Source organism: Scomber scombrus, chromosome 17 (genome assembly GCF_963691925.1).
Source record: "Scomber scombrus chromosome 17, fScoSco1.1, whole genome shotgun sequence".
NCBI classification, from domain to species: domain Eukaryota; kingdom Metazoa; phylum Chordata; class Actinopteri; order Scombriformes; family Scombridae; genus Scomber; species Scomber scombrus.
In genome coordinates, this window is record NC_084986.1 from 17,940,644 (window position 1) to 17,964,839 (window position 24,196).

General features: G+C 38.2%; 3 protein-coding genes across 3 annotated transcripts in view; 2 read left to right on the plus strand and 1 right to left on the minus strand.

Moving 5' to 3' along the window:
* Nucleotides 1–2,710, plus strand: part of LOC133997768 (protein eva-1 homolog C) — a 72,914-nt gene extending 70,204 nt beyond the window's left edge. Inside the window, exons 7-8 of the mRNA XM_062437476.1 lie at nt 284–457; nt 1,868–2,710. Coding sequence (XP_062293460.1) covers nt 284–457; nt 1,868–2,247 — 554 coding nt within the window. The 3' untranslated portion in view covers nt 2,248–2,710. The remainder of the gene's footprint in view (nt 1–283; nt 458–1,867) is intronic.
* Nucleotides 2,711–5,056: 2,346 nt separating this feature from the next.
* On the plus strand, nt 5,057–8,622 carry efhc1 (EF-hand domain (C-terminal) containing 1). Its single transcript, XM_062436946.1, has 10 exons — nt 5,057–5,122; nt 5,480–5,701; nt 5,805–6,092; nt 6,245–6,394; nt 6,559–6,745; nt 7,105–7,331; nt 7,454–7,594; nt 7,737–7,950; nt 8,244–8,396; nt 8,591–8,622. The coding sequence occupies exons 1-10, from the start codon at nt 5,057–5,059 to the stop codon at nt 8,620–8,622; spliced, it is 1,680 nt and encodes a 559-aa protein (XP_062292930.1).
* A 5,897-nt stretch (nt 8,623–14,519) lies between these two features.
* Nucleotides 14,520–23,434, minus strand: tram2 (translocation associated membrane protein 2). Its single transcript, XM_062437505.1, has 11 exons — nt 23,256–23,434; nt 20,928–20,991; nt 20,627–20,736; nt 19,529–19,645; nt 19,307–19,365; nt 18,737–18,821; nt 18,480–18,550; nt 18,172–18,276; nt 17,863–18,006; nt 15,535–15,692; nt 14,520–15,331 (listed from the first exon to the last, which is right to left on the minus strand). Exons 1-11 carry the CDS (start codon nt 23,373–23,375, stop codon nt 15,255–15,257), a joined length of 1,110 nt encoding a protein of 369 aa, XP_062293489.1. The 5' UTR covers nt 23,376–23,434; the 3' UTR covers nt 14,520–15,254.
* Nucleotides 23,435–24,196: the final 762 nt, after the last annotated feature.

A 24,196-nucleotide genomic window follows, 5' to 3' on the forward strand; every position in this document is an offset into this window, starting at 1 on the left:
ATGACTCTGCATGCTGAATGTTGTAGTCACAATTCCGCAGAGACAATACACTCACTTTTACAGTAAATGTACAGTAAACCCACCTAGTGCCGTCATAATCTGACTGTATATGTGATCATAAAATGTTTGATCTCACAGTGCCTTCTAATCCCATCCACCAGTGAAACATTTCAAAAACATCTGCATCTAAATAAAGAATTCAAATGCTGAATGAAGTACCCACTTTCCTCTTAGGGTATAGTCTGATTAAACCCCTATTTTCCTGCTGTATCTTCTTTTGCAGATAGGAAGCGGATCAGGGAGACAAACCCCAACGAGGAGAAGTCTGCAGAAACCGGAAGAGGAGGAGGAGAACATCCTCTCCCACCCCCACCCATGAATCCAGTCATCAACTCCCCTTCTAGCTCCAACATGGCCCTCATCAGCAACGCGCTGGCAGCCTACACCTACATATCAGGTAGAGCAACATTCATATAATCTTGCATGGCATCACATCACATGACTCAGGTAGCAGGTAAGACGTTAACCTGAGCTGTGACCTCATTGGAAGCAGTATCAGCTCAAGATTACATCTAGGCCAGTATGAGATTGAAGTGCATGGTTTCCGTGTGTGTGTATGTATGTGTGTGGTACGCTATCCTTTGAGTACAATCCCATTTCCCTTTATCCTGGGACAGGGAAATAAGTAAATGTGGGCTGCAGGAATGCAGATGTTAAGCAGAGATAACGGCTATACACACACTGTCAATCACCTGCACCAGCCAGCTGCTAAAACATATGCTGGAAGTTTGACTATTTCCTGTTTTTTACCTACCACATGTTGTCTCAAATGAGCAGTTTATACATAATGAAATTCATAGCTCATACAGTTAAATAAACATATATGCCATGCACTGTATGTTAGCTATGGTGCCTGCTCAGCTTAGCCAGCTTTGGACTTAAGCTGACATAAAATATTATGACTTTGCATGCGTTGAATTGAGAAATATTTACAACAATTCAAAACAATGAAAAGCCTTTTAAAGATGCTAAACTAGACTGTAAAAAAAGCATATTTTTAAAAACAATTATAGTTTCTTTACTGTTTCTTGTGGAACTTGTAGTCTGAGGACCTAATGGTGTGAACAATGGTGTGATTGTATGGCTGTATGATACTGTGAGGCATGAATAGAAGTATTGTGACAGGGGATAATTTAAGATTGAAGGTAGACCTGCAACAATTAGTTGATTAATTATAATTATAATTAAAATAATTAGTTGATCAACAGAAAGGTAATCAGCAACTACATTGGTAATCAATTAATCATCGTGAGTAATTTTTTCAGAAATAATGCCACAGGTTCCAGCTTCACAAAGTGTGGATATTTTAAGTCCTCTGTTGTAGTAAACTGAATATATTTGGGCTTTAAACTCTTGGTCATGACAAAAAAAGACATTTGAGGTTGCATTTTGGGTTTTGGGAAACAGTGATTGACATTTTCTGAGATTTTAGAGACTAATCAACTAATAGATTAGTCAAGGAGGAGGTTTACCAGAACCTATCCACTATACTAGAAATGCATTTCTGAAGATGAGGGGAGGGAAAAGTACTGTAGAGTTAGCAGGGTTGGCAGATATTGTGAGACATTATGACCAAGCCAAAGTTCCGAGCCAGGGAAGTGAGTCATATGAGCTGTAGGTCTGCTGCTAACGTTCATTAAAGTGAAATATTTTATAACAGAGAAGGGTGAACAAGTCAGAGGAAAATGATTTTTGGTCTGAAGGCTTTAGTAGACCTAACATTATTTATAAAGGTTCAAATAAATGTTTGACATGTTTTCCGGAAGAAATCAACTAAATTGTTCTGCATTTTTCTCCCCCATAACAGACCACCCAGAGAGGGCAGCACTCTTCTTTGTCTGTGGAGTGTGTTTGGGCCTCTTCCTCACACTATTCGCCCTGGTGGTCCAGATCTCCTGTCGCACCGACTGCCAGCCCCGGCAGCGGCCTCCTGCCAAGAAACGAGCGCGCCCCACTGACTCGTCCTCCGATTCCAGTGACTCGGACTCGGACTGGGACACTACCTCGGACCTGTCAGCACGGCGGCACAGGCGTTTTGAACGCACACTTAACATGAACGTGTTCACGTCAGCAGAAGAGCTGGAAAGAGCGCAGAGGCTGGAGGAGAGGGAGAGAATCATCCGAGAGATCTGGATGAACGGGCAACCTGACATCCCCGGGACACGGAGCCTCAATCGGTATTACTGAGGGCTATTGATTGAGTGCTTACTTAACTTGAACAAAATTAAGGACGCACTTGGTGTGGAAGGAGCAAGAGACTACTCCCTAGTGAAGCTTTATGCAACAGCAACTGTGGACCACTCTGATTTGGACGCTGGTGAGAACAGTGGAAGGTATTGCAGAAGAAAGCCTTCCCTCTCTGCTAATTTGCATATTCCTCTGGGTCTCATACCCCATTCAGTAAGAGAATAAGCTCTCCTCTGCATGGTAAGCTCACCTCTTAGCTGGCTCTTACTGCCGGAAACGAGGGGTGAAAAGCTACACTGCCTTGCCAGTGACCTCAGCAGGCCTTTTTGAAGTGGGGATTTATGGGTTAGCTGCCTTAGACACATATAGGCCTGTAGAGACTACATGGTGACTGAAGGACCAAGGCCTCACATGGGTCTGTTTTATACAGAGTGCGATGCAGCTGTGACACATGGAGCTTTATGCTCAGTACCCTCCAGTATTCAAGTGGAGACTTTAAAAGAGGGGCAGCAGAAAGCAGAAAGAAGCGTGCTGGACAGTGGGACAATGTTAAGACAATCTTTCCACAGTGGATAACCATGCTGCCTTTTGAACTTTATAAAACCAAAAGATATTTTTTTGGGAATTCATCTCAACTCTTATGAAATCTATTTTATAATATTTAATAGTTTATTGATGTTGTGTATTTTTTTGTTCTCAAGTATGGTTTATTATGAGATATTTTTATACTTGGCGAAGGTTGTTTGGCGCCTCAGGGATGCAATCCTAGTGTTTCCGTGTTTGGTTGATGTATTTGCTTCCTAAGAAGGGGATCAGCCCATTTAAACAGCTACGTATGTCAGCATTTAAAGAAAATAATTATATCATATAAAGAGCCTCAAAGAGGTTTAGCGATTTAACCTTATTTTTGATACAGTATGTTTAATTCACAGTGCAGTGCCTTTTCAAGCTAAAAAGTCACTGTTGTCAAAAGTGCAGCTGGTGTATAAGTCAGTAACTGGTCCAATGATCTATTGATTGGGAATTTGAAATTTATCTAATCATGTGTGTATTCACCTTTTTCATGACTGTTTCTATGCTAAAGTCTAAAATCTGAATGTCTCTATCAAACATTGCACTTCCTTTCTTATCAGATGTAAATGTATTTAACCAGATCGTGCTAGTTATGTACCAGTTAATCAGCTAAAAAGGATTCTTGTGATCCTATCTACTAGTAAAGTTTCCCTCACAGAAAACTGTGGGAGTTTCAGGTCTTGTGTCATCCGTGCCCTTCTTTTCTTTTCTTTTCTTTAAAAAAAAAAAAAAAGATGACAGTGCTAAACAGAGGTTTGTGGTAATCACTGCTCATCATGGCCATCTGGAGAAGGAACCAGCACTGCAAGAAAAGGTTCACAGTGGACATGCAAACTGCGTCTCTTAAATCATGTTGCCAGTTTAATAATATAAGCTATTTTAAATCCAGTTCTGTTTGCGTTGCCCTGGATTCAAGCATAGAAATTATTATAGTTTTCATTAAAACAAAAAGCTTGGTATTTTCCTGACTGAGAGTTTAATTGAGAGTACACAGGACATATTAGGGTCATCCACATTAAGACTGCCTCTCTATATAGTTTTTTATAAGGACAGTTCTTTTGTTTAAATTTGAATGGGATTAAAAATGTGCCAATAGCTGGTAAAGTGAGACCAAAATATGACTCCTGTGCTTGGAATAAACTGTGTTCAAAAATAACCTGTCTTCTGAGTTCTTAAATCTTGTAATTTTTCTTCTGAAATTATGTTTTGCGTCTGAATGCCACACATATGTGCAAAATGCTTGTATTAACCTTAATCCTACTGGCTGGGGTACCTGCAGACTGCAAAGTTATACTTTTTGTCACATCTCACAGGTGATTTGTTCTATCATTCCAATTTTTACATTACTTAGTAAATCAGTTCATTGCTAATGGCTTCATCTAATTGTTTTCTGTTTCTGTTTTAAATTTGTATAAATACTACTGTATTAGGGTCCATTGGTATGTACTCCGTCATTTAGAATGAGACACAGATGCAGCAGTCACAGATTTTCTCATGTGGAATTGACAAAAACTTTATTTTTTATTTTTTCCCCAGATAAGTAATAATGAATTTGAAAAGAAATAAGTACATTTTCTATGATAGTGACCCCAGTCAGTTCCTTGTTTGTTAAATGTTGAAGGTTAAAGTCAGGTTTGCACAAAGCTTGCACTGTGGTATGGACACAAGAAAAAGGAACTGCTCTAATATTATGATAATTTTACATTTATGCTGTATGTAAACATGCAGGACAGTAAGGTCATCATAAACTCATAAACGGCGTCTTATGAGCGTCTCTCGCCCCCTTGTGGTATGTTAGGACCCCTCATTTTCTTTGAGATAAATAAAAAGTCAACTAACTTTGATAAAGGTATTTGTTACAATAGCAAATCAATTTAGATGTATGTGCTTGAGCCGCACGTGTAGACTATTCGCTATGGAGATTTATTGGTTAAAAACAAAATAATACGGAGGATGTGCAGACAGTAGTCTAGTAGAAGTATTTTTTCAGTTTTGTCAATACAATTTTTATTTTATTTTTTAAATACATTTTCTTATTTCTTTGGTTTTTATAATAAAAATGTCTAGCAATACTTTTCAAAATTATTTGTTTACTTTTTTAACTCTAGTTGCCGTCTTGCCGTTTCCATGGATACCACAAACTTAACCCAGTGGAGCTGTGTCGTGTAGCCTTACACGCTAACAACACTTAACTCCACAAGTTGACCAAGATAATTATCGAGAAATTCATCCAAAAATGTCTTGGAACTGGAACAGCCACGGGTTACCGTTTTTACCAGGATACACTTTCCGGGATGTAACGGTAAGAGTGTTAACGGGAGAATGAAGTGTACGTAAGTTACGTAACCAGGCTTTGACTGGCATTGCATGTTTTTAAAATAATGTGTAATGCTCCTGCATTCCTCCAGTTTTTATGTCGAGTAACTGCGGTCTCTACTGCAGGTCTAATCGAAGATATTGGCAAAATTATCTACTGAGGTGTTCAAAACTAACAATGAAACATTTAGAAATCATTTATTCCAGGATTGTATTTTTACAAGTGTTGGGCTACTATTATTCTCTTCACACCTAGCTACTACAGCATATTTCACCCTACACAATATTTATATCATTATTTACTAAAGCTGATGTATTCCTCTTCTATGATTTCTCTCTGCAGAAATCTGCCTTCCATCGATCCCAGACACTGGACTACAGGAATGGTTATGCTCTGCCCCGTCGCCCTACTGTAGGAATTGGACAGGATCCTCTGTTATCTGAGGAGTTGATCCAGCAGGAAATCAGTGAGTTGTCCTTTGAGACACCAGACGTTACTTATGGCTCCTTTGACCACAGCCAATATGAAGACTTCATCCCAGCTCATGTGGCCCTTGACAAGAAGGTACAGTGACATCTTAAATTATAAGAGAGTAGTATTTTAAGGTTTTTGTCACTATCGAGCTCATTCCTTATTTGTCTGTTGTTCTCCACCCCTTGGTTTATAGGTGCTGCGCTTTAATGCATACTTTGAGGAGGATATTCTGTTCTCCCCAGAGGAGGAGTACCGTGTGCGCCCTGTGATCATTTACTACTACCTTGAGGATGACAGCATGTGCATCATTGAGCCCGCAGTGGAGAATTCTGGGATACCACAGGGAAAGCGGCTCAAACGCCAGCGTCTGCCCAAGAATGAACGTGGCGACCATTACCAATGGAAAGACCTCAACCTTGGTATCGACCTGAAGGTGTACGGGGTCAAGTACCACATCATACAGTGTGATGTTTATACAAAGGTACAAAATTCACTAGTATACAATCTCTTTCTGTGCTTTAGTGTATCTTTAGTTTGTCTCTTTGTGTCTGACACAAAATATGGAGATGCAACTACATGTTGATGTAAATATACCCTGTCTTTCTTTGTCTGTCCATTATTCACTGTATTTAGGAATTTATGGAAAGTGAGGGCATAATTCTGAATGAACCTGAGCAAATGCCAGTGGATCCTTACAGCAAACATCGCAAAAACTTCCAGCCTTCCTTCACAACACCCTGTGAATACGACCGCATGCATCAGTTTCTCACCATGGATCGCAAGGTAAAGGAAATTCCCTCAGTCTTATTCAGCTTAAAAATAAGTTTTGTTCTGAACTACTGAACTGTTTTTGAATAAGTCATTATTTAATGCCAATAAAAAAGTCTGATTGTTGATCAAGTGCTGGCATCTGGGTTCAGATTGCATTAAACGTTTTTCTCGATTAGGTGCTGCGTTTCTTTGCTCTGTGGGACGACTCTGACTCTCTTTATGGGGAGACCAGACCTGTTACCATCCAGTATTACCTGGTGGACGACACAGTGGAGATCAGAGAGGTCCACGAATCAAACAGCGGCCGAGATCCCTTCCCCGTCCTGATGCGCAGACAGAGGCTTCCCAAGAAAATCAAGTCTGGTGAGATGCAACACTGTGTCCGTTTTAAATGTTTCTCATTATGAGTGTTTGTTATAGGTGACTTTTTGCACCTAACTGATCTGTAATTGAGAATTGGTTGTATTATTTTTTCTCTACACAGTTATCATACAACACAATTATATAATAAACCATTGACATAAAAAGATGGAATACATTGTGCTTCATAATTGATAAAATGTACATAAAAAGACAGATGCAAACAGTAGTATAAAAGAGATTTAAAAAACAAATCAGTAAATGAGGAACAATAAATAATATGACAAAATGATCAATTAACTGTAGCAGTTAATTTCCTCAATTAACTGCTACATATCACTACATTTCTTATTTATTTCAAGAGAGCTTCCCCACCTGTGTGCTGGAGGTCTCAAAAGAGGAAGTGGATGAATTTTACTCCCCCAAAGACTTCCAGGTCGGTCAAACGATGAAGCTGTTGGGACGTCGCTTCTTGCTGTGTGACTGTGATGGCTTCACTAAAGACTATTTCCAGAAAAACCACCCAGGTGTGACAATTAAACCCATAGAGGTACCAAAGAAGGTGGACATGCTTAAGGATAGGAAAAAGGTCAGAAACAGAAGTGTACAGTGTAAACTATAACTTGTAGTGCTTTAGAGCTCTGTGTTGTTGTAGATAATTCCTTTTTCTCATCCATTACTTTCTCCTGTCTATGTTGACCATATTTACAGGAGGTTCCTCCTTACAATGGCTTTGGTTCACTTGAAGACTCTCTCCAGAATTGTTTGTCTTTAATTCCCAAGCCTCCCAAAAAGGACGTGCTAAAGATGTTGGAGAACGACCACAAAGTGTTGCGCTACAGTGCCAGGCTGGTGAGACGTTTAGAAATGTGTTCGTGGTGCTGGTTTGAAGTAACCTTCTGTATGCGTACCAGTACCAGTGGTCCTTTGTTGGTTGTATGCTGCTCCAGCAGGTCACTAATCTGCCTCTTGTCCCATGTTACCGACATCCCAGGACTCCATCATTCCTGCAGATGAGGGCCGACGTTTTATTCTGTCCTACTTCCTTTCCAATGACATGATGAGTATATTTGAAAAGCCCACCCGCAACTCTGGTGTCCTCGGTGGCAAATTCCTGGAAAAGACATGCATCCATAAGCCAGGCTCTACTGTGGAACATCCTCAGTTCTACTCACCTGCAGACTTTGCTATTGGAGCTACTGTTGAGGGTGAGGGTTTCATTTTTTTTAAAGGCCTATACTGATCACTGTGTTATTGTGTGTGGAATATTTACTCAGAAACTGGTACCCTTCCTGGCACCAAAGCCATAATGTAGCTCATGACGCTACAGTACAGTACATACATATCTCTCTAGATAAATGAAGCAGTTGACAGTTATAAGTATTAGCAGTTATAAGTATTTACCTCTTAAGTTAAATTACATTTTCTAGCAGGGGATCAATAGATAATAAAACCTTAAAGCTCAGCTGATACTATCTTTCTCTTCTCTGTCTTTGTTTAGTTTTCGGCCACAGATTTGTGTTGACCAATGCCGACCACTATGTGCTGGCATACCTCGAGTCCATCTCAAGCCAGATTCCTTCTGAGACACTGGTTTCTCTTCGCCAGAAGTTCGGTGTTGAGACCACAAGTGACCAGCCTGCTGAGCAAAACGGTAACATCCAATCAGCCAATAAGCATAACATGTTTCTGTAGAATTGCAGAATAGTTCATTCATTTATCCATTCATACATACATTTATTCCATCAAGTGTAACTTTTTTTTCTTTTTTTTTTTTGCTCATGCCATTTAATTTTGGAAATATTTAGGAATATATGTCCATAGTTATTTTCTTTCGTTATTTGTCAGGTGAGAATAATATCGCAGAGCCATCTTCATGATGTTAAGAAAAGGCTGGATTTTCTTCACCCCTCAGCGTCAACCCCACTACAACAAATCTGACCATGAATGTGATTCAAAGCCTGCAGAATGTTTATTTACCATAATAAATAAATACTGAATCTGCTGCAAATTGGGTGTTCTGTTTGTTGGGGTTTCCTATGAAGTATTTAACCGACTTTCAATGTTGAAGTAATAGTTTGACATTTTAATTACTCTCCACATTCTTTCCAAGAGTTAGATGAGAAGATAGACACCACTATCAGATGGGTGAACAGCATCAACCTTCTCATTAAACTATTGGCAAGATGGCAAATAAAGATAAAGTTTCTCACAAAATGTCAAACTATTCCTTTAACATTTTTTTTTTTTTGCAAAATAGAACACATCTTATTTCAGAAAATTGCATTACTTGATAAAGCAATTAACAAAAAAGAAGAAGAAAACATGCACAAATCAAGAAAGCAGAGAGTGATGAGAGGAATTGCACAAGAAAAAATATGATTATTATGAATTGGCTTTGAAAAAAAAATACTCAAACAGTTGTTGCAACACTTTTCTGTAAGAGATGACATCAGTGTATTATGAAACATGTTTAACTGGGTGTTTTTACTCACGCGAGTCTCTCTTCAATGGCCGTAGGGGTTGTTTTGCAGCGGCCTTCTTTCAGCCTGTTCGTGTCTGAACTCCCTCCAGAACCTCAGCTGGAACCGAATAAACTTCCAAAGTAGGCAAGACTGAGTCAAACATACCAGCAGTAAAAAACATCATGGAGCCTGAGGCAGGAGGATTAGTGACTTTGTTTTGGAAAATGAATCTGATGTTGTGCCAGGTTGAATTAATTTCTGACTGTGGTGTGTGCATTTGCTGAGGGCTTGTAAAATATTTCTTACATTTTTAGGGTTTGACAGTAATGGTTGCCACAGGCAACTGTGGTCATAGCTTGACCACTATGTAACATTTCAGTTTACTATGATTTCCTGTTATTTTGACAATCAAGGAAAAAAGTCAGACGAAACAACTTGTTTAATTAATTATTGATCATTTTCAAGCAACGATGCCAAAAAAATTCACCAATTCCAGCGAGTGAAACACACACAGTTACAGGACTCATTCAATTTGGTGTTCTTGCTCTTGGAGAGATGAAGACGCCGGTTCACTTTCTGCAGCATGAACAAAACAACAGATGATACAGATGAATGCAGTTGACTCAGTCATGGTGGCATGTTGACTCTTGTCATTGTCATGCACAAAGAAGTGTCACACTAACATAAATAGCAAGGACAAGAAAAGACAGTTGATACTATTTCTGGCTGCTGCTGAAAAGTTTCATCTGAGGAAGTATTCCTTTCAATACTCTTTGGAAAGCGTGGCGATGGTGTTAAAATAAAACCTCAGTCCTTCTCACTGGCCTATTTCTAAACAATGACGTGAAGGCTGATACTTTTTAATCAAATGCTGCTCTTTCATCTTGTCTCCACAGCCTGTTTTCAGTCTGATTTGCAAACCTCTAATGTCTCTAATGTGATATGTTTCGAAACTACTTTGTTTAAAAGCCCCAGAAGTGCATCTGGTTGCAAACACCATCAGGAGAAACTATTCATGTCCTGGTTTCAGTACACAGTATGCATCTTCATAACTTCAGTGCCATCAGTATCTTTTTGGTTCTTCACTCCAAAGCTGAGTACTAGGGTAAGGATGAACTTAAGGTAAGATGAAGTAAGATGAGGTTGACGTCATCAATTGCATAAAAAGCAGGAAGTGTTTGGTTGCCACCCCTTATGAAACTTGAGGAAGCATGGTGAGTATGGCTACAAAACTTGATGATGTGATTTAAGCAATAAACCTAATGTAATGTGATATAACTATAACAAAACACAATACTAAACAGACTCTCTATAGTATGTACTAGCAATGCTACTGATTAAGATTTTATACTGGCTAAACAAAGGAATTACATGCATGATTGGAAATATATGTAAGTGTAAATAAGGTAAATGGCGTAGTCTTTTTCACAATTATATGACGTATACACCATGAAAATCTATTTATTTCCTTTCTTGAATAGTGGCATAACCCTGGCAGCCTTCATTTCATTTGTAGTTGTATCTTGTACCAGAGATAGATTGATGATGTGTGTGGCATAGGGTGTTACAGTTTCAGCTGCATTCTTCAAAAGTCTTGCTGGAATATTGTCCAAACCTGTTGTTTTTGGAATAATCAAGCCAACCTACCTTGATCAGAGGTGTGTTACATGTCCTGAAACAACAATTTGATTAAAGTGATATGATGTTAATGACATTCTCCATTGCAGGGCTTCCAACTTAGTCAGTGCACGGTATGTCAGGTCATACATGGGTGTAGCACACAACTCAAGAGATACAGTTTCTGATAATGAATTCATAATGAATGTTGGTTCAAATTGGAAAGTTCTTGCATAATTAGTACCACATTACATGCTTCTTTTTAGGAAACCTCCTAGGAATTGTGTCACAATGAATGGGTGCTTACATCCAGAAGATACTCCTGCACTACTGCATTAAGGAGGATGGCGATGAAGAAATAGAAGAGGATGGTAGCACAGTCTTTCCATCCGTAATGGTACAACATCAACCCCTCCCTCTAAGCACACAAAGAAGGAGCGAAACACAAAAACATTTTTGCAATCATAGGTGTGTTACACGTCCTGAAGCGTCAATTTGATTAAAGTGATATGATGTTAATGACATTCTACACTGCAGGTTTTATAATAGTCCATGAGACTCACAGAACTGACAATTCTCACACATGCTCATGACACATGTTCTCTCTTTTTTTTTTTTTTGTTATGCAGTGAAAACCAAATTCACAGTTAAATGTAACAGAGAGAAGCAGAAAATCCTCACATTTAAAAAGCTAGAACCAGAATAAATGATTTCTAAATTATTCAAGAATCTAGGCTGATATGATTTGGCATAAAATGATTAAGGAAAAAAAAAAAATTAAGGAATCACATTTGTATTGAGACCCCGCAAGTGACCCTAGCTGGTACTTCAGCTCAGTCTGTACAGTGGTTGAGCACATGGTGGCCAGCAACAGCTGAGACATGGCAGACACAAAATGTTCATTGGACTGTCTCTGCTGAAGACTGGAAAGACATTTTAGAAGGTAAAGCATGTAATGAATAGGATAAATAAAAAATCAATAATAAAATAAAAATAAAAATGTTGTTTCCTGAGAAAATGTTGATTCAGATTTACAAGACAGATTACCTATGAATGTTGTTTTCAATTATTTTACTGGAAAGGGATGTATTATGGGATGTAAGAGCTGTATTATACATATAAAAAGGGCAGCCCATCAACTTTTTCCAGATGTCTTGCACAAAATGCATCATTTCATTTTGTCTGACTATTATTTCTTTTTTTTTTTTTTTTGATTGGTTGTTTTTTGTTTTGTTATTATTGCAATTTTAAAAAAAAAAAAGTATAATAAAAGAAAAGTTTTGCATCAAGTGCTAAAGGAGGCTGTGGTTCATCAAATTACTAATGTAAAAGGACTTGTAGTGATGCACCCACAAAAAAATATCACCTGACTCTGCAGTTCTCCTCAGCTCTATATTGAGCTTTTTAGCATTTTAACTCTGTTTTGGCTTGCTCTCATCACCATCGCCTCAAGCCGCAGCAAGCAGCTGTTTTCAGGGGAAAAGCTCTAAAAACCCACTGTGTGCTATATGTGATAGATTGATTTTATTATAAAGTTCTTAAAATCAGTCATTAGAAAAAGAGTGAAAAGAGAATTTGTTTATGAATAGCTATAAATGCTATACATTTGAAGTCTTTTCATACTCCATAATTAAAAAATAATTGTGAAAGGGTTAAAATGTTTAAGTTATGTGAAAGAGGTTAAAATGGCTAAAAACAAGGTTAAGAATACAACTACCAGATGAGTTGATGTGTGATCTACCTGATGAGCCCTTGAAAAGATGTTCGTGATTAATTAGTTTTGCCTGCGGAGGTCGATGCTTCACACTCAATGAAGCTGTCAGACAGGAAGCCTTGTGTCCGAGCGTCTGATATTTCCACTTTTCAGGTAAGTTATGAGTATTTCTGTACTTGAACTTCAGAAAATGCTTTATAAATGGTTTCGTGTGTGTTTTATTTACATGTAAGCTGCATTTTGAATGTTTTTGAGCAAACTATTTTAATGTTAAAACCCTTCGATGACTGCTAGCCTATCTCCGTCCTCTCGGTGGGCGTCATGGCGCAGCATCTTAATATGCATATAAAGCATACAGGGTGTTTTTGGTATGTTTAACAGTGAGTGACACTTAAAGCAAGATGTTGCAAGTGTGTATGTGTTTTCTACATTTTTACTAGGTCTAATTATAACTGCTTTTGGGAGTTCATTTCAAAGCAATAGCACAAGAAACAGTAAAATAAGAAATGTGACAAATAATGGGAAATAATTTACATACATTTTGTTTATTGTAATAATTTCATTTCATTTTTATTAATGTTATTAATTTAACGTATCTTACCTGTTATATTTGAGTTTACCTGTTAAAGGAAAATGTTGAAAATAGAAATGCTAGGCTATACATTACGTACCTGCTAAATGTTGTTAAAGGAGGAAAATTAGAGTGGAAAAATGGATGAAATGTAACAGTAGATATTTCTGTACATGGCTATATTCAGTATTGTGTAACTTTGTATACCTTTTTGAACAAAGCTGCCAGAGAGGAAGCCTTGTGTCCCAGCGTCTTTATTGATATTTCCCCTTTTAAGGGTGTAACATATACACCAAATGGTAGACAGACTTCAACTTCTGTAGTGCAGAGGCAGATATCCCCCAGGAGGTGGTGGAGACCAAAACAAAGCTAAGGAATGTGAATATCTGACTGACATTCATCAGATGACCAGAAACTTTAAATTGTATTCCGATACAGTTACTAGTTACCTGTAGTTAGTAACGTAATCCAAGTGCAACAATATTAAAGTGATGTCATTTGATTACTTTCCGTTATTTTAGGATTACTGCAATACATAATAATAAAGACATAGGGCATACACTCAGCGCAAAATTGACCACTTTCTATACAGATAAAAACCATCTCATCTAACTGTGGCTGCAGCAGGTCATGTCAACACTAAGTATGTGTTTTATTCAGTGATTCACATTGCTCGTATTGATCTACAGAATGTTTTGCATTAATGGTATTTGTTCACCTGCAAAGTATTTTTTGAAAGTGCTTCTCCAAACAGTTTCCATGGGTGACTTCTCAGATAGTTCTGTGTAACAAACCATGAGGCATGTGAGGTTAAGGTTCTCCTATACACTTGAAAGGGGAGGGGGGTTGTTCAAATGGAGATGCCCACTCAGCTGTTAGCAACAAGTGATGTGGCTTAGTGTATGTATGTATAAATAGAATTGGATACACATTCAAAGTCATCATTCACACCACCTACTTGATCCAATTCAATTACTTTGTGTTTCCTCTAGTTGATAAAAGGGTCCTCTTCACTAATGCATTTGCTTGTTATTTGTGAAGAGCATTTGACATACGTTAATGTACGATGTGTAGCACTTAAGCAAAAAGTAAGGGTAGGCAGTGTGCTTTCATTATCCACACTCTTACTTATAATTTCACAAGTGTGCAGTCTAATAAACAAATACAACACAGCAATGTCACACTTCAAGAATATCTTAATATCACAGATTAAATAAAAATACTATAAAAGTAAGACAACAATTTTGCAAAATGTCAAACTATTCCGTTATCATGTTTTTGAAAAATATATACTTTAAAGACTCTTGTAATCATTGATTTTTGTTTTGTTTTTTGGTTAGCAAGTAGAAAAAGACTTAGTACTTCTACAATCTCTGTCACAATAGATAAGTCCACACATTATATCAGAAAATTGCATTATTTAATAAAGTAATTAACAAAAAAAACAAACAAGAAAAAGAACATGGAATGGCATGCGGTAATATCCAACATACATACTTGTGCATATCTGCTAAGTGATCAGTGACAAATGCATGTACATGAATCATTGGGAGGAGCCCAGGTGACTTCTCTATTGGTTGGCCAAAAATCTCTTCCCTGACATGGTGAAGGGATAGTGTAACGGCCAGCATACAGTAAGCTCATATCATACCATATCATCAGTAACATTTCTCTGCTCCAATGGACCAGACAAGAAAACAAGCAAAGCCGGCTCAATGGCAAAGAGCTGAAAACAGCTGCGACATCAGACAACACTACAACCAATACAGTACTTATGTATGAGGATATGCATCGACACATTCAACGTTGACACACAGCAACATGTGTGCCGCATACTCTGTTCACTTTACATTTGAATCACTCTGTATACAATGGTGCTCCTTGGGGGTGTGATAGCAGGCTGTGTAAATGTATAAAAAAATACTGATATGATGAAAAGAGTAAATGTCTGTTGGGCTCGAGGGATTTCCTTGGATTTCATTTTCCAGCATTCAAGCCTTAGTCTGTAGCGACTGAGTCTCTGTAACATCTCAGGACATACGCAACCAGAAGCTTGGTGGCCAGTAGACGCCAGCTTCCCCGTTGTGCTGATGAGAAACCTTAGTCTGGGCTAAGGCTGCTGTTCAGGCCAGTCAGTATGATATCTTATGGGGATTTGAGCTTTTTGGTCCGAGGAGAGGCTCCATTCTCAGCTTTGAGAACTCCGTTTTCATGGTGCCCAACTAGCGAGGAGAAACAGAGGTGGGAGGTCAGGCCCTCAACTAACACAGGACATATCAGACATTAAGAAAGCAGAGAGTGATGAGAAATGTATGGCATTAAAAAAAAGTTGATGCCACATTTTTCTGTAACTATCTAATAGATGACATCAGTGTATTATGATTATAATATAATTATGTTTAAGTGGGTGTTTTTTTTAACTCACGCGAGTCTCTCTTCAGTGGCCGTAGGGGCTGTTTGGCGGCGGCCTTCTTGCGAACTGCCTGTTCGTGTCTGAACTCCCTCCAGCGCCTCAGCTGGAAGCGAATAAACTTCCACAGTAGCCAAGACTGAGTCAAACATACTAGCAGTAGAACAGTCATCCTGAAAGAGCCCAAGACAGGAGGATTAGTGACTTTGTTTTGGAAAATGGACCAGATGTTGTGCCAAAAGAATTAATTTAAATAACAACTTGCAGGTTAATTATTTGTTTATTGGATTTGAAGTTTATGTATCATGGAAATTATCCTGTGAAAGGTTAATGTATGATTTTATTAGTACAATGAGACATTAAGGCTGAAATTAAAATGCATTATGAGCAACCCAGTCCCATTCCAGCTGCGATTGTGCCAGCTGATTGCTCAACAGAATCTGATGATGTCTGAACATTATAGAAACACCCTCAGTTCCTCTGATATCCCATATCTTTTTTTTAAATTATGTTCAGTGTACAGAAGGAACATATCATTTCTTTAATGCCTGACATGTTGGTAAAACTGTTTCCTCATGTTTTTAGTTTAGTTTAAGCTGTTTTTTAATGTCTAATATTTTCTTTTCAACATATTGTTTCTGTTCTGAAAGTCCAGGGAAGCTCTGGATGTAGGAATAAAGGACCTGAAGCTGTAGAGGCCAGCCATCATAATTTAATCCAGTCATTCAATGAAATTTAATATTTGGGTCAGTTCATGTAATGCATTTTATATCACTGAATGTGATCTTAATATTTTTATCTCTCACAGCATATGCATCAGCCCTGAGGGAGGACTTCTTCAGGTCACCAAAGACTCTACAAGAGAGCAGTGCTGCTCTGTCCTCCACTGCACTGGAGTCACTTTCTAGATCCTGCTAGCAGATTACAAAACACAGGGCAGTCGGCCTGTAACTTGCAAAGCCTTGACGGTTTAACAGAGGACCTTAGTCTGAAACCCAGCATGGACGCTGTGGTTCTCAGTTTGCAGTTTGACATCTATCTATCTACTAAAGTAAGTCTGTCTGTGTGTGTATGTCCTTCACGTATCTCTTGAACCGTCTAATCAACCCAACACTTGACGGGTGCATTGCTTTGGAACAAAAGAAGTACAGTGTCAGATTTTGGACAAGCAGCACAATTAATATGAATAAACTTAAACTCAGAATAAACACTCTGCAGCGGCGGGGCGGCTGCATGTCATGAACACAGCTGTACAAACCTACCTTTAAATGAGTTAAATCAGACACTGATATACAGTATGTACTGTAACTGACCTAACAAGCTGATATTTGTGTCTTAACCAGTAGACCATCACTACAAATGCTGGTACTGCCCGATATGTCATAGCAAACGTTACAGCATTTTGAGGTGACACAACACTGTGTTACATACTGCAGCAGCACATCTGCCCGGTTCTTTTTTCAGTTAGAACTGAATTTGTGGTCATTTCTTCTTTTAATCCTTGTTAATTTCTGATCCTTGGGACACTGAGCAGGATCAAAATGATGCCTTTGTAATCCATCATATGCTTAAGAATAAACATTTAAACCTCATCAGTGTCTAGTAGCCTTGAGATCCATTCATTTCTTATTGTTCAACTTGACAGCTTCTGCTTTCGTTACATCACTTCTGGTTTTTGTTGTGTTTTTTTTTATGTGGAACTGAAATTCTCTCACAAAATTCCAGAAGTCACTTTACTGTATATATATATATATATAGGCATATTTTATGAAATCTAGTTCCTCATTTTATTACAAATGTATTCACTGGGATCTCCAACTCTGTGTTAAAAAACAGTTATTTGGTCTGAGTGAGAGTGCTGCTGTTACACACTGTCACAAATAATGGTAGTGAAATTAAGAATGGAGTAAATAAGTCAAAATGAGGGGGGAGAGTTCAAATAAAAGAATATTAGCCTGTCACAATATATACAGATATATCTTCAGTTCATGTTCATTGTAGCTGCAGATAAAAGCCATTTGATTGATTTGTAGGGGACTAGCCAAAACTACTGTTACTTTGAAATTGAAGTGTAAATTTATGTCAATTAGTGTCACGGAAATCCTGGCTACATTAACTGTGATGTTATGTTATAAAATGATAAAAAGTCAGACAATAAAAGGGAGACTTTCTATTGTTGTAAAACAATACAAAGGTGACTGTTTTATAAGCACTAAGTGTAATCTTGCTATAAAGTTGTTATAGTAGTTGTAAAAAGTAATAACAGTGTCACAAAATGAATCATTACTCACACATGTTGCTCATTTTCTCACCTCAATACTGTATGAGTAGGGAAGGCCTTACCTTATCAGTACAGTGTTGAAGTTGCCAATCTCCAAGTCCAGGCCCTGGTTCTCAGAACGAGCCAAACCAAACCCGACGGCGAGGAACATCAGGGTCAGAGTAGACATCCGCGTAAACACAAAGCTCATCGCCCACAGGTCAAACCTGAGGGACAACACACAATGAAGATGCGGTTAACAAGAAAGAAAAACATCAACTGAAAAAGAAGCTAAAGAAGCATGAGAGAACAAGTCTCTGATTCAAGTAAAATTAATATCAAGCTTGATCAATTCAATGAAAAAAAACATTAAATCTCGTGATGTTATTTACATTTTCTGGTGGCTCTCATCAGTAAAGTAGAAGAGTCTGGCGATGTGGAAGCCCAGCTCTGACACATACTGCAGGAAGAGGAGCACCAGACCCACACGACTCAAACTGCACGGGAACAAGAAGATGACAGATTAGGTGACAAAACAAATAATAATCCTGTGACATCCATATAAATTTCCATGAAAACTATACTCAATATTTATAGATTGTCCTTAACTACAACTTCAGTGTTCTATTGCTGTTTGTTTTCTTTCTCTCTTCCTTTGAATATGCAGGTTTTCAAAGAGATGCTCCTTCTTGATGCTTACTTTAACAAATAGGCTGCAGAGATGTGCAGCAGATACAGGCAGATGTACTGGAGCTGGCGAGAAATCTCCTCCTGAAAAACAAACAGCTGTTATCCGCAAAGGTACTGCTTTTTTAAAATTAGAATCCTGGAACATTTTGTTGTCATTCTCCGTCGTATGCACAAAACATATTCAACAATACACACACGCACACACAAAAACACATGTGTAGAGTTTATCTAGTAACAATCCAGTACTTCCACGGCCTCCTTACTGACCTTGCGTACTTTCTGGAAGTAAAGCTCCGGCAAGGCATGGAGCCAGTAGGCCAGCTGAGTGAGGTAGAAAAACTTCACCTGAAACCTGGAGCAGAAATACACAGAGACAGAAAGCATGATGAGGATACACAGCTGCCACATGGATACCTTCCACTGTATGGGATTTTTTTTGTTATGCATATGCCCACTTTGGAAGAAAAAAAAGCCAAACCTATAGACATGGCAAAGTAATCAGGGTTATCGAGCAAAAACATGTTAAACTGTGTTTAAATAGTTCTTAATCATCTTCTTTCTTCTGAAAGAAAACTGAAGAAAATCTCAGTATAAACACCACAGTGCATTTTAATGCAGTAATTTGTTTTTTTAATGCAGATTATTATCTGCAGATAATAAAAATAGTGTTTTGGGGTATCTTTTAAAAGAAGATACATATTGTTTATCAAATGCATTCCTACTCAGAAAAAATCATCACTATCTATAAGCCATGCAATATACTTTTAGCCAATACAACTTGAATTGATTTTATATGTAGATATATCACTGACAGTGCTAAATACACATCAGTCATACCTGAGGTTCACATGGGGATAGTTCTCCCAAAGGCTGCTGGGATGCAGGAGATATCCTTCCTGTATGAAGAAATTAGAAGAATACTTAGAAAGGCTTCAATACTTTTATTTGTGTGTGTCTCAGAAGGAAATAAACTACCTCTCCTTGATAAGGAGTGACATGTCCTTAACTATAAAGTTGTCACTGAATTACAATGAGTTATCACAGTACAATTTCACTCACTGTTATGAGGATGTAAAGGCCCCACACACTAGACACCAAGTGAAACACACACAGTTGGCCGGACTCATTAAATTTGGTGTTCTTGCTCTTGGAGAGATGAAGACGCCGGTTCACTTTCTGCAGCATGAACAAAACAACAGATGATACAGATGAATGCAGTTTACTCAGTCATGGTGGCATGTTGACTCTTGTCATTGTCATGCACAAAGAAGTGTCACACTAACATAAATAGCAAGGACAAGAAAAGACAGCCGATACTATTTCTGGCTGCTGCTGAAAAGCTTCATCTGAGGAAGTTCTCCTCACTGGCCTATTTCTAAACAATGACGTGAAGGCTGATACTTTCGAACCAAATGCTGTTCTCTGTTCTAGTCTCCAGTCTGATTTGCAAACCTCTAATGTCTTTAATGCGATGTGTTTCGAAACTACTTTGTTTAAAGGCCCCATTTAACACATTTGAATGCAAACGTCATCAAGGAAAACCACTCATATCATGGTTTCAGTATACAGTATGCATTTTCATATCTTCAGTACTATCTGTATCTTTCAGGTTATTCACTCCAAAGCTGGGTATTAGGTTGAGGATGACATTTGACCTCAGATGAGCCGATGAGATGAGGCAACACATAATCATCATCATTTCCAAAAAAGTTTCCGGAAAAGTAGCATGTAATTTGGTACCATTACTATCTTTCAGATGATATCACAGGCTCAGTTTTAAAGCTGGAGTGAAGAAGTAAAGCTTGAGCAGTATCATATGAAACTAGATGACCTAAAGCATCCAATGTTACTAACCACGCCATGCTAGCTTGTAGGGAAGGAGGCTAAATAACACTCCAAAGTTAGGAAAAATTTGGGTGAGGGAAAATCTGCATAAAACTGTTAAAAGTATAGAGAACCTTTTAGTCAATACACAGCAGGTCAGGTGAGACATGGGTGTAGCACACAATTCAAGAGATACAGAAAATACAGTTTCCGATAATTAATTAATAATGAATGTTGGTTAAAACGGGAAAGTTCTTGCATAATTAGTACCACATTACATGCTTCTTTCTAGGAAACTTCCTAGGAAATGTGTCACAGTGAATGGGTGCTTACATCCAAAAGATACTCCTGCACTACTGCATGGAGGATGATGGCGATGAAGAAATAGAACAGGATGGTAGCGCAATCTTTCCATCCGTAATGGTACAACGTCACCTCTCCCTCTAAGCACACAAAGGAGGAGTGAAAAACACACACAGCATGTTTGCAATCAGAGGTGTGTGTGGAGAAACATGTTCATGATAGTGACAAAATGATGCAATAACATACACTGGATTACAATCAGCAAAATAAAATGTTTACAGCAGCGGGCACTTTCATTACCACAGAATAATTTCTCATCGGTGCTGCATACCTGGTGATAGTGTGGTGACATTGTACTGTGGCTGAATGAATAGTATGGCCGTCTTAGCGGTTGCCTGAAAAATGAGATGAGATCGTAATTAGAAACATATTTTAGTGAACCTGTCTGGGTGCTACCTAAAGAGGCCAGTCATCAGAGTAACAAAAAGGTGTGTGTGTGTGTGTGTGTGTGTGTGAATGCACAGAGGAGATGGCGAGAAAGAATCCAAGCATTTCAGGATATATTGTTTATAACATTGTCAGCCCTTCCCTTAGGCCTCCAGGCATTGCAATTTGCCACTGGGAGCTGAATTCCTAAAGGTGTGTTGCTGAAAAGTCTGTCTGGCATGACAAGGCTTGTATTGACCTAAGACTTCTGACAGAGGTTCCCGAATAATTTTAGATCCAGCGTCACCATAAAGAACTGTATTTAAAAAGGAACCTTTTGCTTGTTACCTCTCGAAATAAAGTAACGTCTACCTGCTGCCCATGTCACAGCCTGCATATGTCTACGAATTGGATTTATTCAATTAAATGGTGATTTTCACTTCTCAGATTGTTTCATTTGAGCATTTTTACAGCCCTGAATAGTTTCTAGCATCTCACAAGAAAAGACTGCAACTAACAATTATTTTCATGATTGAATAGGCTAATTTGTTGACTATTAAAAAGAAAAAAAAGATTTTTTAATATCCCAATACCTTTAAAAAAAAAAAACCCTATCACTCAGTCCAGGGTGACATCTGTCCCAAACTCAAAAGATATTCAATATACAATAACAGAAAAACAGAAAATCCTCACATTTAAAAAAGCTGGAATCATAAAAATGATTGACTAATCAATTAAATGACTAAATAATCAGGACTAAATCGATTTTAGAAAGGTCTAAAAAGAAATCCCATTTAGGCTGATATGATTTGGTACAAAACGATTAAGCAATCATTAATCGAGACCCCTTAAGGGACCCCAGTGTGAGAATCACAGAGAAACAAGTCACCAGTCATTCCTTGAGTGCCGAGGACACAGGTGACTTGACAATGCAAAAATCTCGAGTTAACCCAACTGTAGCAAATATGTTGCTCAGATTTTCCGAAACAAGAAAACTGAAGGAAATCCCCTGCTTATTGTTTCACACGTCCAGCTGTGTGAGCTCAGCCAGGATTCAGGTGTTACAACGTATTTGGTGACCCATCAGATTATGTGACCTGCAGTCCTGAAAGAAGAACTCATCCTTTATTTAAGTGCAAATATAAATACCACAATGTAAAATACTTCATAAAAAGTACAAAAGTAAATATTTTTTTACATTGTGGTATTGATACTTTTAGTTAACCAAAGCAAAATACTTCTAACACTGTACGTCACAATATCTAATGGGTTACCAAATCCGATGTAACACCGGCAAATTTTGCAAAATGCCCAAGTTACGGCCTGGGAATGAGTGTTTGTAAACGCCTAGGAGAGATTATAAACTAACGTGCCACCTAATGAATTCAGTCACAGTATGTCAGTGATAAAAAATCACTTCAGGTCAGTCAGGGCAGTGTATACAGCGGCTGAACTCACGGCAGCCAGCGGCGGCAGCGGCTCAAAGATTGAGACGTGGCAGTTAACAACCAACGTCAAGACGGCGATACAAACTCATACCGCTTCCGTTTTTGGTTTTCAAAATAAAACCTCTAATGCCTGGTGTGCATTGATATCGAAAGCTAATGCCACGACGACGCTTTTGATTTGAAGCCCGAATACGAGCTACTTCCTCTATCACGTTGGCTCTCTGCAGTAACTGATCAAACCTTGAAATCAAAATGTTGCAGCGGACTGTCCCTGCTGGAAACTGGAACAAGACATTTTAGAGGGTAAAACATGAGATCATCAGAAGAAATAAGTTGCATACTATTGTTTTTGAGTAACTGCCTACTGTCTATACTAACATAATGGTATTTGCTGTATCCAGTTTTCACAAACATCCTTTGAAATAAAAATGTTAAGAGCAAGAAGCTGAACACTTTCACCATAGCGATAAAGTTTGGAAAACTAGTTTTTACTCTGCTGTTTTTAGCTAGCTCACTTTTTGTCACAGGCACCTAACTTTGACTGTTTGCAGTTATCATTCATTGTTCACAAAACTTGCAAAACTGCAGCAAGCAGCCACCATATCCGTGGCGAATAACAGCTTCAGGTGCAGTTTAAGTTGCAAAATGTCTGCGAAGCAAACTTTTTTTCCGACCGAGTAACGTCTCAATTTTCCAAACTTTCCATCTCAGAATGTGCAGCAGACTTGCCATCTTAAAAACAGCTGAGTGAGACGAGGGAGGAAAAGAATCTGAGTTCATCTCACCTCAAACATCAATCCAATCAAAATGAAAATCACCAAACTGAACACGATGTCGGCGTGGTTTTGTATTAAGAACTCCTGGCTGAAGAAAGGGTAACTCTTGTTTCTTCGGCGAAATGCCATGTCAACTCAGTGCTGTTTTCCCTGCTATTTTATAAATCTGAATTTTTCTGACTACGAAGTTCAGGAGTTAACGCTCTCACTGATGTGCGCATGCGCGTCGTCTTAAAGGGCGAGTGCCATAAATACCTTTCTGCGAGGCCATTTACACAATAAAGATCAGCCTGACATGACAAAGACCATTTCAACCTGACCGATTATAAACACATGCACCTTTCAAATGTCCAAAACATGCAGAAAAGTCAACTTTAAACAATCCAACCAAACAAGGACATGCATCATAAAACAGAAACACTGATCCATTTAAAATAATTACAACACCTTTAATTCATTCACCCAAATCTGTAGGCTATTTATTGCTTATTTAAAGCCACCAGTGGCCTTGCACTTCACAGTTTCAAATGCCATATAGGGCAGTCACCTAGTTGCGAGAAAAAACCCAGCATCATGTCACTGTTTTGTGTTGTGGGTTTCACCCCTTTTACAGCAACATCAATGAGCAAAAACACATATTTTCCCTACAAATAGCAATCAGGAGTACATACAAAAGTCACTACAAGTAGCTCAGAAGCATCTTTTCATGTTTGTTTCACATTATTGACATTTGAAAGCTTTTTAGAGTCAGTGCCTGAGACGTTTTTGTTTTGTTTTTAAATTAACATAATGTCAAGTCAAAAAACATTTCAGAAATTACATGGTCAACATGTAAATAAAGTTAAAACATCAAAGGTTGACACACTAGCCCTGCTCAAAGCAATGCTAGATGATATGACAAATACAGTATGCTGTTCTCTGAGGGGACTGTCTTTTTAAATGGAAATAAC

Coding starts and splice junctions, on each gene's coding strand:
- tram2 (XM_062437505.1), bottom strand. CDS start 23,375: ATGGCATTTCGCCGAAGAAACAAGAGTTACCCTTTCTTCAGCCAGGAG. Junction 20,737..20,927: donor TGTCACCACACTATCACCAG/GTATGCAGCACC, acceptor TTGTGTGCTTAG/AGGGAGAGGTGACGTTGTAC. Junction 18,551..18,736: donor ACTTCCAGAAAGTACGCAAG/GTCAGTAAGGAG, acceptor TTTGTTTTTCAG/GAGGAGATTTCTCGCCAGCT.
- efhc1 (XM_062436946.1), top strand. CDS start 5,057: ATGTCTTGGAACTGGAACAGCCACGGGTTACCGTTTTTACCAGGATAC. Junction 5,702..5,804: donor ATGTGGCCCTTGACAAGAAG/GTACAGTGACAT, acceptor CTTGGTTTATAG/GTGCTGCGCTTTAATGCATA. Junction 7,595..7,736: donor TGCGCTACAGTGCCAGGCTG/GTGAGACGTTTA, acceptor CCGACATCCCAG/GACTCCATCATTCCTGCAGA.